This window comes from Falco biarmicus, chromosome 1 (genome assembly GCF_023638135.1).
Source record: "Falco biarmicus isolate bFalBia1 chromosome 1, bFalBia1.pri, whole genome shotgun sequence".
Taxonomy (NCBI): Eukaryota; Metazoa; Chordata; class Aves; order Falconiformes; family Falconidae; genus Falco; species Falco biarmicus.
In genome coordinates this window covers 39,154,456-39,167,258 of record NC_079288.1, presented here as the reverse complement: position 1 = coordinate 39,167,258, position 12,803 = coordinate 39,154,456, and the positions used below count along the sequence as shown (strand labels likewise).

Here is a 12,803-nt window from a genome sequence, read left to right as displayed (position 1 = left end):
GAAATCACACACACAGAGTTTCAGTGAGTAGTTGCAAATAAAAAGGTACCTGAAATAATCAAAGGCAGTTGAATAAATCTTTTCTCTCAAAACATTTCGAATAGTTGCATTTGGAACCACATCAGCGTGCAGTAAAGACAACCCCAGAGTCAGCAACCTAATAAGCAAAATAGAGAACAAAAATTTTAGCATTCCCAAAATGGAGACCAACGCAATACCATCCAAACCATAGCTACAGCTGTAACTCTGCTCAATTTATCAGAAAGTGCCTGTTTCAGAGCTCTTGGCAAACTGCTCATATTATCATCAGTCTGTTCCTAAAGCTGTGACTACTGAACCACAAAAAGTAAAAGCCTTTAAGCCACAAAAAGTGAAAACGATTGAGAAAAATTATGTCCAACTGAAACATTGACAGATCCATGATGCAGGCAATTCACTGTATGAAATTATCCCATGAAGTTTTCTGAAGCACCAAAAAATGACTTTCAAGCTAAAATTAGCTATTTCTGCTTTGAAAACAGGGCTTAGACTCTATATCATTGCAGGCTTTTAAAGGAACATCACCACTTGAAGCCAAGGACAATTTAACATTTAGTGTTTAGTCCTTATCTCCCAACTCCCTATAAACTTATTTCTTCCCCCAAGGAAAAATCCAAAACTACTCACTTAAATCGGGGTCCAATTGCTGCCACATGCCGATTCAAACTGCCTTTGGCCCCTCCAATGTTCAACGAAAGAGACCGCTGGAGCAGGCTGGAGAAGATCTCTATTTGGTCAGAGCTGCAGTACTTGGCTATTTCAAATCTCTGCACCAAAAACTGAGAAAGAGAGACATGCCATGCCTTCTTTGACCTTTTTCATCTCAACTCTCACCCAGTCTTTTCCGTTTCAAATGCCTTTCTACCCTTCAGTTATTATGCTCATCCAGAAAGAGTGCGTCTCCTGGCTTTGAGGCAGATTGACTACCACCATGACCTCCAGCCCTTTCCTGAATCATGAGAACAAGCAGTGCAGAGTAGCTTAATCACAGCATCACTGCAACACCACCATAGGTGGGACATTCCAGAAGAAATACACACCTCTATCCAGATGTAATGCGGGGTCACCTCTGGTGGACAAGGCCTTGGCTGGCTCTCTTCTGAGGCTGCTAATGGATCTGCTTCTTTCTGCTCAGCAGAAAACAGACCAACTTTCTGTTCCACAGTCATCTGCCAGGCTCCTGCCATTTCCCGCATGAACTGCAAAAAGAAAGGTAACAGTGTTAATAACTGTTTCTTTTGCATCCTAAATTACAAAGTGAAGAACCACTCCCCTGGAAGTTCAGCTAGTAACAGACAAGTGCTGTATTTTCTTGAGGAAACTGAACTGTTAGATCAGCTGGTGCCAGCCCCTCTCCCTCTCTACTAAAGGTTACCGCCTCCAGCCCCAGGGCAGCAGAGACAGGCCTACACCAGGTTCTCATGCACTGCAGGACACAGTTGGACCCATGACCACACAGAGCTGATGCAGTGCACAATATAAAGATGGCACATAATTCACTTTTGCTGAACCTGCCCCAGGGAGCAGCATCCTCTAGTAGAAAGGAGGCCCAGCAACCAAGGGAGCTTATCTGATCGCCTCAACAAGATAAAGAACTTTCCCAGAATCCTAAGAGGGAAAAAAAAATGAAATTGATGCTTATAAAGTTAAAAACCAAGATGTGCCATGTACATGACCTAAGCAAATTTAGATGATTATCTCCAGCAAGTGAAACACTTAGCACTCACTAACTGGAGCAATTATCAGAGGCAGCTTCTCAACTCTGTGTGGGCTCTCACTACACCATGCTGAGTTGCTTTATTACCACTAGATTCATCCCCACCTCACAAAATACAGCTGGTCTAGCCTGTTACAGGATTAGGACACTTGCAAGCCTATTTTTTTGTGCAAGGGTGCAATGCCAGATACCAGAGGCCCTGAATCATGAACAGGGACATTGATCTCTATTTGTTTTAAAACACTATTCTATAAATTTTGGTAGTTTAGAACCTGGTTCATGAGCATCTTGGGCATCTCAGCAGCAAAACAAATGGTACTGCTAAGATCCTAACAGATTTCCTTTGCTGTATCATTCCTGCTGCTGAGAAAGATCTGTTTCCCAGACTCTACTTTGTAAGGGTGCTCCGACTTCCAGCAATATATGAAAAGAAACTTCCTAGCAGACTGAAGTGATTAACAATGCATTTAACACCCTCACTTGACACAGATTCACAATAGCTGTGAATCTCTCAAAATTTTCTCCCTTCCACCCCTTGCAGGGGCAGAGAAAGAGTTGTTAAATAGCTTCCTACCGGCACTTCTATTCCATTCTTGGCAGCAAGCAGCCACTCCCAGCAAGCAATTGCTGTTTCCATGCCGTGCTCGTTGAACATTCGCAGGGGTCCCCAACACAGATGATGAAGGAGCTGGGGATCACAGTCTAGAAACAAACATTCACTCAGATTTCTCCAACAGAATAAATAACTGCTTTTCACATCAGCACGAAACTGGTGCGCACAGTATGTAATAATCAATTTCTAATAAATAGCTTCTAGCTTAAAGCTTTTCGGCAATATAAGCCTAATTGAAAAAACTCAAAACACAAATCTGCTTCAAGCTGATGCATACTGCATTTGTATATAGATATTTTTTGTACTTTTATTATTCTTGGCATTCACAGCCAGAAAGCAGAACTCCATTTGTTTTTCATTACCTTTGCTACTTATTAGCAGTGCAGTCAACTTAAACATGGCCTGAGTGTAGAATTCAGTGTGGCCTGATTCAAGAGCATCATTCAGCTCTTTGACCATCAGTTTGTTCAGGTCAGATGTTCGTCCTGTAGCATTTGAGAACTGAATCATTCCAGAAACCTGTAAAATACAGTGGTTTTTTTCAACAGAGAACAGTATTTTACGTATCTCATTTGTTATTTGTCATGTGCCTGTTAAGGAACTTCACAAATAGAGGCATCTTTTGTTACTACTTCCCTAAATCTTTCACTTTATCTGCAATCTAAGAACTTTCTGCAAGACCAACAGTAAAATTATCTGTTTAAAAACTTAAGAAAATTATATACTTTACCTTGAAGGATTTGAACTTTAGAATCTGTGCTTAAAATAACACAGAAACATACAATAGTTCAGATTAGAAGGGGCATCATGCCCTGAAAAGCCATGCCAGAGCTCGTGGACATTCCACACTCATGAGAAATCCTGTACTTGCCTCTCCTGCATAGCGGTTGCGTAAGTTAAGAGAAGCCATGAAGTTGGAGTAGTCCTTCTTCACACAAGTTGGTCTTTCAGTCAGCTGGGTTGCCTGTGACCAAACCACACACAGGTGTTTATACTGTTCATATCCAACCATTCGTGGTTTTGTCTTTTTATACTTTCAAACATGTTTTAAGTTTAGTTTTCCTTATGCTTATAATCAGAATAGCATTGAGACTATTAGGTGCAACAGGACCAGGACTGACAAAAATTAAGTAACATGTGCATTTATTCCATGGATACACAGTTTGAAATATATACGTATTGGATGTACTTCTCGAAAGACCGAAACCAAACTATATAAAGGATAGACGCTCTGGGACTGCTGCTCTCTTTTCATGAACAGGTAAAGGTAGGGAAGAAGAAAGGAGGAGATTTGATCTTGGTTCTGCCCTCTCCATGCAACAGCTTGCTGAACTGATGGTACTGCAGAAGAGAGAATATTTTTTTCCTGTCTTTAAGAAGTGCACTAGTAATCCTTGTTTCCCTTCACAGAAGCACTCAGGAATTCGTGACTCAGAGTTTCTCCTCAAAAGCAAACAAAAAAAGAATGATTCTTTACACTGTAAAATGAATTTTTTATATTGAGGATTTAATACTAAAATTCAAGGCCCGCAAAACCACCAAAAATTTAACCCTCCTGCAATGCTTTGCTTCAGTACTGCTAATGGCTAGCTTGGCTCAACAATGGATAAACTTCTGAGAACTAGTTTTGTGTGTCTTGGTTATAAAATTTGTACACGATCACCTTCACATTAGCACTGTCCAGTCCACGGGAATAAAGCAAACCAAACTGCTAGCAATTTGAAAGCTTTCTGAAACAGCTTTTGCCACTTGGTTGACACAGGAGGGCCCTAATAAAAACAAATACTGTTATCTTATTAAGAAAATGAGAATGTTGTTTCCCTTATTTCCTTTCCAGTCGTAAAGCTTCTAGATTCTTCCAGAACAGTCTGTATTCTATCAAGTTTGTCCCTTTAGAGAACTGCATGGCTGTCTTCCTGAGCCCTGGGAGTTCTTTATCCTAATTACCTTTAGTAACTAGCAACTGTCTAGAAGGACAACTGTAACAGAGAACCAAAAGGAAATCCTGCTAAGGCTGGGGGAGGAGGCAGTTCCAGAGCTGCTGCTAGAAAACACGCTGGCTGATGATGCAGCAGATTCTGCTGGGCGTTTCTCCAGATCAGAAATTACAACCACAAATCAGAAGAAATATGCAGGTTTTTTACAGTTAATAACTACATGAAATATTCAATGCAAAACCATGTTTTGAGTGTAGCTATGTGAAACACAGAGCAAATGGGCGTCACCCAACTCTCACCTACGCTACTATTCTAGAAAACAGTTCATTTCAGCCTAACACAGATCCTAGTTTCAAGTAACTGAAAATCATCTACAGAAAACTCTTAAACAGTATTAGATATGGTTTTATTTTCTTACTTGTTACCATCTTACTTTTCAGTATTTTACAGAAGAATATGATTGGCAGATACCTTGATTTCAGATGGAAAGAAATAAGGGATCTTTCCGAGTAATGTTCAAGAGCCACAACAAAGGTGATTTAGAAAATCTGTATTACTTGGCTATACCGAATGTTATAAATTTAGCACGATAGCTATACAGGTACACAAAAGAACAAACAAGGATGTGCCCAATACTCACGCCCAGAGTAGTGTTCTGTCTGTTGTAGCCAGCAAAGTGCAAAACACTTTCCGTAGCCATAGCCAGTCCTGTGTGCTGGGACAAACCTGACACCCAGTTCTGATGTTTGTTGAGGTACTCCTGACAAAAAAAAAAAAAAAAAGTTTGTTGGGAAACTACTGTGTTTTTCAAAACAAGGCAACACATAGGCAAGTGTTGCAGCATCACAAACTACCAGAAACTTAATTACACACATACCTGATAACAAACAGGCTGCCTCTACTCATCCCTTCTAGGCAGTGTTCCCCTGGCAATAAGAAATTCTAAATGTCCTCCCAAATATGTGAAGAGTAAGACTTGCTCCATTTTGCAAAAAGATAAAGTTTTCAAGCTAGATACTCGAAGGCTGAGGTCTTCTTTAGAAAAAATCCCTTTTGACAAAAAGAACCTTACAAAGAGAACCTTACGAAAGGAAGTGCTTTGGACGCCATGGAAGAAGGGAATCCTTTCACATGAGGATAGAATCCCTTGAGGTTCTTTTTTTGGGGAAAGAAATACAAACTTCAGGTTGATCTGCAGTGCCCAAGATTGTGAGCCTCCCAGAAATTCTGTTATCAGGACTACATTAGGCACCTCTAGAAGGAATACTAGTCTAACCGAGACTACATAGCTCCTTCAGCTACTCACCAAGGATTAATAGACACCTGCATTTTACTATAGTGAGATTTTTTGTTTACATAAAAGGTATTTTATTAGTAGATCATAAACAGTCTCTTAATCTTTCTTTGTGGTCTTGTGACTGCTTTTTACTGAAATATACCACATGTGAGTGTTTACAACACCCACACTCAAATTCAAGCCTGTAGTTTACAGTGGTCTCATATTAGCAGTGTTTCTCCATATTTAAAAAAGGAAAAAACCCCACCCAACCATAAAGACAGAAAAAAACATCCTCCCAAGAGGGAAATAATAAACAAATCTTACAACCTAATCATATACTTCAGTCCAGCTGATATTTTCAGCTAATGTCGGCATTAAATGGACTTTGGTAGGCAGATGATTCTATTATACTGAATTCTGACTTCTGAAGTAAATCCAGGATGATCAACTGTTTACAAACCTGTTATTTCCAAGATACTTCAGTTTGGACTACATCAAAAGTCACACCAAATCAAAAATCCTAATTATCCTCTGACAATGCTCTAAAGGAAACGCTAGAGCAACAGAATATTTAAAGTTATGCTTGGATAGCCTGAAAAACAACACATAATTTAATTCTAATTTTGAATATCTGCAAAAATCAAGTTTTCACATGCTTATTACCTGTAGATGAGATTTTGTGACAGAAGGAGCCCATTTCATTGCTTCTTGCAGAATCATCCCACAGCGTGCAGCAAAATCCTTGACTATACTCTAGAATTAGAAAGCATGAATACAATCAGTACAATATAGGGCATATAACAAGAGGCCCTGGTTTTAATGGTGTAGTAAGTTACATATGGAGTAAGACAGGTTGCAGCAACATGATACAGTTAGGATTTTCTGTAACAATCAATGTACCCTTGATAAGCAAGCAACTGTCACACTTCAAGTAAAATAGTAAGATTCAGAAAAACATACATACCAAGTGTCATATTCTATTAGAAAAAACTTACCTAGGGAAGCACTTAAAAAAAGGACCCGAGTGGCTCACTAATGTATCCTCAAGACATACAAAAATATTAGGCATTATTTTGTTCTTCAATAAATCAAGGAAGACCACCTACCTCTCTGGCTTCATGTGTGTCAGGGACAGTTATTCTATATGGAGCATCAGGAATGTCATAGTATGGTTGGTCCTTGTGAATGTCCTGCACAAAAACAATTATCAGCTTTCAGTAAGATGAAATTCATCATCACTTAACCTGAATGCTACAGGTAGCACTTTTCACAAACAAGAAGCCTGATTTACCAAACCTTTTTGCTAATATTTGCTCTCAAAGTCAATTTGAATAGCTCTAGAAGAAATTGCTTGTATTCCAGTTGGCTTTTAGTATGAATAATTTTAAAAATTCAAGGCTCTCCCTTCAACGTTTAATACAAAAATAAAACTCTACAAAGCATTTCCATCTTCAAAAATACTAATATGTAATAAATTCAAGGAATATGGATACACATACAGAGACTGGAAAGAATATAATCTGACAACCACAGTTCATAAAACCAACACAAACCAGAAAACCACCACCAAATTTTGATATCAAATGAGACAGTTCAACAATTACAACCCAGAACTGGTAATCCTATGTTTTGTTCTTGATGCTAAACATGACTTTCTGAACCACATTCGACAACAACTTTCTAGCACTAGTTTTACTACCTATGAAAGAGGGTTGGAAATGCACTTACCTCACAGAATTTAAAATAAAGATTTTATCATTCTCTAGTGATAAAAGCAAAACCAAAGTAAGAACTCATAAATAAGTATCAAATAAATGCAAACCAAAGCCAGACAATTCAGTTCTATGAAAGAAAAAGGAACTTACCGCACTAAGAGACAGTGACAGTGTCTGCAGAATATCTAGCATAGTCTTCAGCACAGTTCCACTCCATAACAAGTGAGGAAACCTAGAGCAAGACAGGATTCAGAAACCAACAATGATGGACAGCTATGAAAGGAAATTATTTTATCAAAAAACTGAGCTGCTCCAAGAGCTAGTTACATAGATCACCTGGTAAGCTCATACTCAACAGAAGTTACAAAGCTGGCCATGGCTCACAACAGCCTAGCTCAATACAGCATCAAAAGCTTTCAGAAAGTAAGCTAACTAGAGCTATTTCATAGGAGTTGAGAATGCATTTATTTCATGCACACTTTGCTTTGCTCCATCCATGGGAATACTAAGCAGACACAGACACGTTAAGCAGGGGTTTCAGGGCCCAGGGTAAAAATACTATTGAATGTTAATTTTGAAGGAGATGTTTCAGCAGATGTACCAGCCAAGAAATCCACTTGATTGTTGTCATCAACTGCATAAGCAATCACTAAACAGCCAATGTGAAAAGAGAGCAGGAAGATGAAATCTATACTCACTTGTCTACCAGACCAGATAAGTATTTGTCTGCAACTCTTCTGATCCTCTTGTGAATGTGGTTAAAATTTACCAGCAAGAACTGAGCATGCCTCTCCAACTCTTCTTCATTCTCCTTAGTTTTAGGCTAAAAAGCATGCCAAAGAGAAGTATGAAGCTCAAATTCAGAACAATTATACAAATTCAAAATTTTAGTTTCCATGTAACCTACCTTATCAGCCATCATTGTCAGGAAAGCTTCAAACACCTTATCAGCAACAGCTATCACACACTGCATCATGCCTGAGGAATTGAGAGAAGTGGCAGATTTGATTATCAGAATTACATTTGTTTTATAAATCATGCTTAACAAAGTGTTTATGTTTACTCGGCCAACACTGAACCAAGCTGTTTCACAACAAAAGCAGTGCAAGAACAAAGTGATAGCAATCTAGTGAACATGATTCATTTTGTCATATAGTTGCTTGATTTCTTTTAGTTTTGCATGCCTGGAAATAACTTCCTAGTATGTCAAGTTGCAAGACAACCAAGACAGGTAATCTTACCAGATTTGTCTTTCTGAATTGCTTTATCCTCAAAATAGCAAAACATGACTTGGAAACGATCTTGGTCGGTTGAACGTAACACCCTAGGAAAATAAGAGCTCTGTGGGTTTGGTTGTTTTGGTTTAGTTTTGTTTTTTTCTTTTTCCTTTTCTTTTAAAGATGTTAAACATAAAACTATGTACTTTAACACCACAGTACACAACATACAGTCACTGTTCATTTCATGGCAATTTTAAGTCTCCAGCAAGTGTGATACTGCTATTTGTTTCTACATTCAATTAACAGGACTGAGACCATAAAATGCTGGTTTGTCACTGAGAGACTAACTTTCACACCTCAGGAGCAGGAAACCTGATGATGCACTTATACAATCACCACAAACATATAAATGTGGTACAATCTTTGGTATTTCTACAGGTTTTGCATTTGTTGAATTTGCATACAATAGAAATATCACTTATTAAAAGATTGTTTCTAAAATACAGCCAAGATGTTTCTGGTTTACTGTCAGAGTAAAAACGTGATGGAGAAGTTTCTTCCTACTTTCCTCACTGCTAGACCTCCAGCTCAGCTTTCAGCTATACACTTCTTTAAACAGCTGTAAGAAATACAGTTTTGAAGAATTTAAAAAAAAAAAAAAGCGCAGTCTGTGAATTCAGTATGTTTAATTAGTACAACCTAACACACACTGCTGAGGGGAAACAAAGTACACTACAAAAAAGATTTCTCCGCTCCTACATTACACGGATCTCACAGAATAGGCAAGTGTCTACACTGTCCTTCAGAGATGCAAGCACAAGACTGTGCAGAGGATATATTACACTTGCAAAACATTCCTTTGAAGAACCCTTTTGTCCATCTTCTATTAGTACCTATACAGAGGAGATCACACTTTTTTGGGCCCTACTATGTTAACCATCCTTTTTATCTACCCTAAAGGCATTTTTGCACAGATTAATTGCCAATCTTGGAATCTTAATAGAGCTAACGTGACTCAAAATACACACTCTCATTTATCTTAGTGTCTGGCAATTCTGACTGGAACATAGGTGGTTTTTAATTTATTTTTTAAAAAATGCATCAGTGAAAAAGGTGTATATATACCTCATATACTCTAGGCGGTAAACAGAAAGGAGATAGGTAGACATGGCAAAGTCCAACTTATTGATCAACGCTGACACTTCTGGAGGAGGATCCAAGAGATTTATTATGGTACTCCGCAATTCATTTAATTCAGCCTAGAGATGAATACATGAAGTTATCTGAAGTGGGAGTATTATATTAGTTTGTGTTCTGAAAACATTTGTTTTCAGCTATTACTCTGTTTACTTTTTAACCTTCATAAACAATATGCCAGGATGCTTCTGTCTGCAGACTAAGACCGACCTGCTCTGACTCAGCAAGTCACAATTCTTCAAATACACAACTAAACAGAATTAAGTACTGGAGTCAAGGTCTCTGTTGAAATAACTGCTAGTTTCCGTGCAGTTATACCAATGAGGAAATACAATTCCTACACTAAAAGCATATAAGTTTGATCAACATCAACACTGTCTGGCTTCTGAAACTTCATGGGTCTGTTGTGCCATTCTTTGATGGCACAGAACTAACTATCCTGGCACGATACACATTTCTGTATTATTTGGGAGCCAGACAAAGATATTTCGTAAATTGCCAACTCTTCAATACACTTTACACTGCTACCGCAGTTAGTCCTCAGGTAAAATCTATCCTGCAAACACTACGGAGAGAGAAGTATACCAGTACCAAACCAGAGGATAAAAAGGGAAAAAGCTCACTTAACATTTCTTTGAAAGACTAAATGTGTTGTTTCCTTCCAAAGTTTGCTTATTTTTTTTAAAGTGTGAGTTTTGTCTGCCTGATACAAAATAAATGAAAAAGTATTAGAAGGCTTCCACCTCCACAAAGACTAGTTTTCTACACCTTATCAAAATACTGTAGTTACCATCCTAAATGTTGGTATTAATACTCAATAAAACTAAACCCAAGCCATTTATGTACACTGCCGTCATAAGAGCAGTGTACACAAGCTGGTTTTCACTAATAGGTGGCAGGCTGGAGAAACTGTGCTATTTCAATATATCATGGTTACTGTATCATTTAACACTGACAGACCTTATGGAAGGGTCTAATAGAAGAAATTAATTCTTACAGAAGTTACAGTATCATTCTTCATGGCAGAATTGTACTGAAGAACAGATCGAAGTGGTTCTTTGCTGGGAAACGTGAGTAATGGAGACTTGGTGGCAATTTCACATACACCTTCATACCATTCTTCTGGCCAAAGACCTGGAACACAAGTATAAAGAGGAAGGCAGGGTGGGGAGAGGAAACAAGACGAAAATTCATAAAGCTAATCAGCATTACCAAGACTTGTGCTGCTTCCTAGGGCCAGTTTCTCATGTACTTAAGCACAAAACCTCCATACAAGCGATCCATGTTCCAAACACACACATGTAGGTAATTCCAAGTGAAGTTTCTCACTGGATAAGAAGTTCCTACTTGATTAACATTGTACCCCATGTGTCTGCTCTTCCATTTCAGGAACTTAACTATCAAAACTCATAGTTAACTAAGGTTATTAACTTATAAAAAAAAATTAAGTACAACCTGTACTGGGCTGAATCTCATAGCAAAACTGCAAAGATGTAAAGAAATCCTACCAGAGAACTGTCATGTAAGCTCTTTGCTTTGTAGTGTCTTTATGCCTGTAATTTTTCTTCAGCCTGCTGTGAATGGTTTGCATACAGTTACATTTACATTCATCAAGAGTTTAAATGTGAGCAGCAACATTGTTCTCTTATCATTTACACTACCTGATCCTTCCACAGCAAATCCCATCAGCACTGAATACAACCAGAAGTCACGGAACAGCTTTTGCAACCTGGGCTTGGCCTCCTTGATAGGTGGCAAGCGCCTAGTGAGCTACCAAAGAAATAAAAGTTAACATCAGAAAATCATGGGAGTTATAACAACTTAATTTCATGCTAAGGAATCAATTCATGTACCTTCTTTACTATGATTTATGAAGGTAATGTTCTTTGTCATCTGTGAAAACTAGTACTATATTGCTATTGTTATATATATTGAAGAAAATTAGATCTTGTTAGAGTATCTGAAATGCTAACTTTTGAGATGCCTGAAATAAGAACTTCTTTTGTTTTACACAGGAATAATACCATGCTGATACAGTAACCTCTGAAGAGAACACATAGTATTAGTATACTATCAACTACAGAGAGAAGAAACTACATGGTCCTTTAAATAGTGTTGAAGACAATGCCATGCAGCTTTGCTTCAGTGCAAAGGAACTCAAAACTAAATAAATATTAGTCAAACATACTTCTGGTTGCTATTGTTTATTGGCTTTGTGGAAATACATTGAGGCACCAATTGGGGATCTTTCATTGTTTGCACCCACGCACACAGTGACATCAGTTCTGGAGAATTCACTATCTAAACAAGCAAGCAAAAGAGCATTATTTTCAACACATTTATTAAAATTCTCTGATACTATTTGCACAAACAGCTGCTACCACTGGAGGAGCACAATTTATCCTCCCAGCCAACATGATATGCAATTTTACATATATTTATGTAACAAAGATCATAGTGTGTTATTCTAAAAAGCGTTAGAAGCACAGGCAGTATTTAAAATATGAAGGAAACGGCCCATTAAACTGCAAGCTTTATTCAGTATGACTATATATTATTACTGTAAACTTTATTAAGAAAATGTTAGATTCTAATCCAATTTGACATTTTCTTTAACTGCACAGTAATTCCCTTGAGGTATGAAAGCCAGCAGTATTTCAGTGAAACCTTATGTAAAGCCAACTTTGGATATATTTGCAAATCATGAGGGAGGCTGTTCATTTATAAAAGAAAAACATGAAGAAAATCCCTCGATTATAGTAAAACTAATCAGTTTAAGCTGGGGAATGGAACTACAGTAAAAAGTTGCTTGTGCAACACATGTTTGCACCAACATAACACGGACTGAAGCAGACCAACCATCACAAGCACCGAGGCCTCAACCATATTTGCAGTACAAATGCCCCCCATTTTAGCACAAAGTATCAGTGACATGGCTTTCACTAGTCATTAACAGTCAAGTTTATGTGCATGCTTGACTTTGAAACTTTACATACACCCGAATTTTTTTTCAAAGATCCTCCTCAAAAGTGAACAAGTACCTGCGAAGCCATAAAAGTAGTTCAACAAACAACATACAATTCAGC

At 38.0% G+C, this 12,803-nt stretch overlaps 1 protein-coding gene across 2 annotated transcripts in view; it reads right to left on the bottom strand.

The window, feature by feature from the left end:
* Positions 1-12,803, bottom strand: part of PI4KA (phosphatidylinositol 4-kinase alpha) — a 63,201-nt gene that overhangs the window by 17,517 nt on the left and 32,881 nt on the right. For both annotated transcript variants that reach the window (XM_056357130.1, XM_056357138.1), the window contains exons 20-35: positions 11,379-11,487; positions 10,715-10,851; positions 9,646-9,779; positions 8,542-8,624; positions 8,208-8,278; positions 7,999-8,123; positions 7,451-7,532; positions 6,692-6,775; positions 6,249-6,338; positions 4,947-5,066; positions 3,241-3,333; positions 2,732-2,888; positions 2,331-2,458; positions 1,080-1,238; positions 667-818; positions 50-157 (exon numbers count right to left, since the gene is read on the bottom strand). In XM_056357130.1, coding sequence (XP_056213105.1) covers positions 50-157; positions 667-818; positions 1,080-1,238; positions 2,331-2,458; positions 2,732-2,888; positions 3,241-3,333; positions 4,947-5,066; positions 6,249-6,338; positions 6,692-6,775; positions 7,451-7,532; positions 7,999-8,123; positions 8,208-8,278; positions 8,542-8,624; positions 9,646-9,779; positions 10,715-10,851; positions 11,379-11,487 — 1,832 coding nt within the window. The remainder of the gene's footprint in view (positions 1-49; positions 158-666; positions 819-1,079; positions 1,239-2,330; positions 2,459-2,731; positions 2,889-3,240; positions 3,334-4,946; positions 5,067-6,248; positions 6,339-6,691; positions 6,776-7,450; positions 7,533-7,998; positions 8,124-8,207; positions 8,279-8,541; positions 8,625-9,645; positions 9,780-10,714; positions 10,852-11,378; positions 11,488-12,803) is intronic.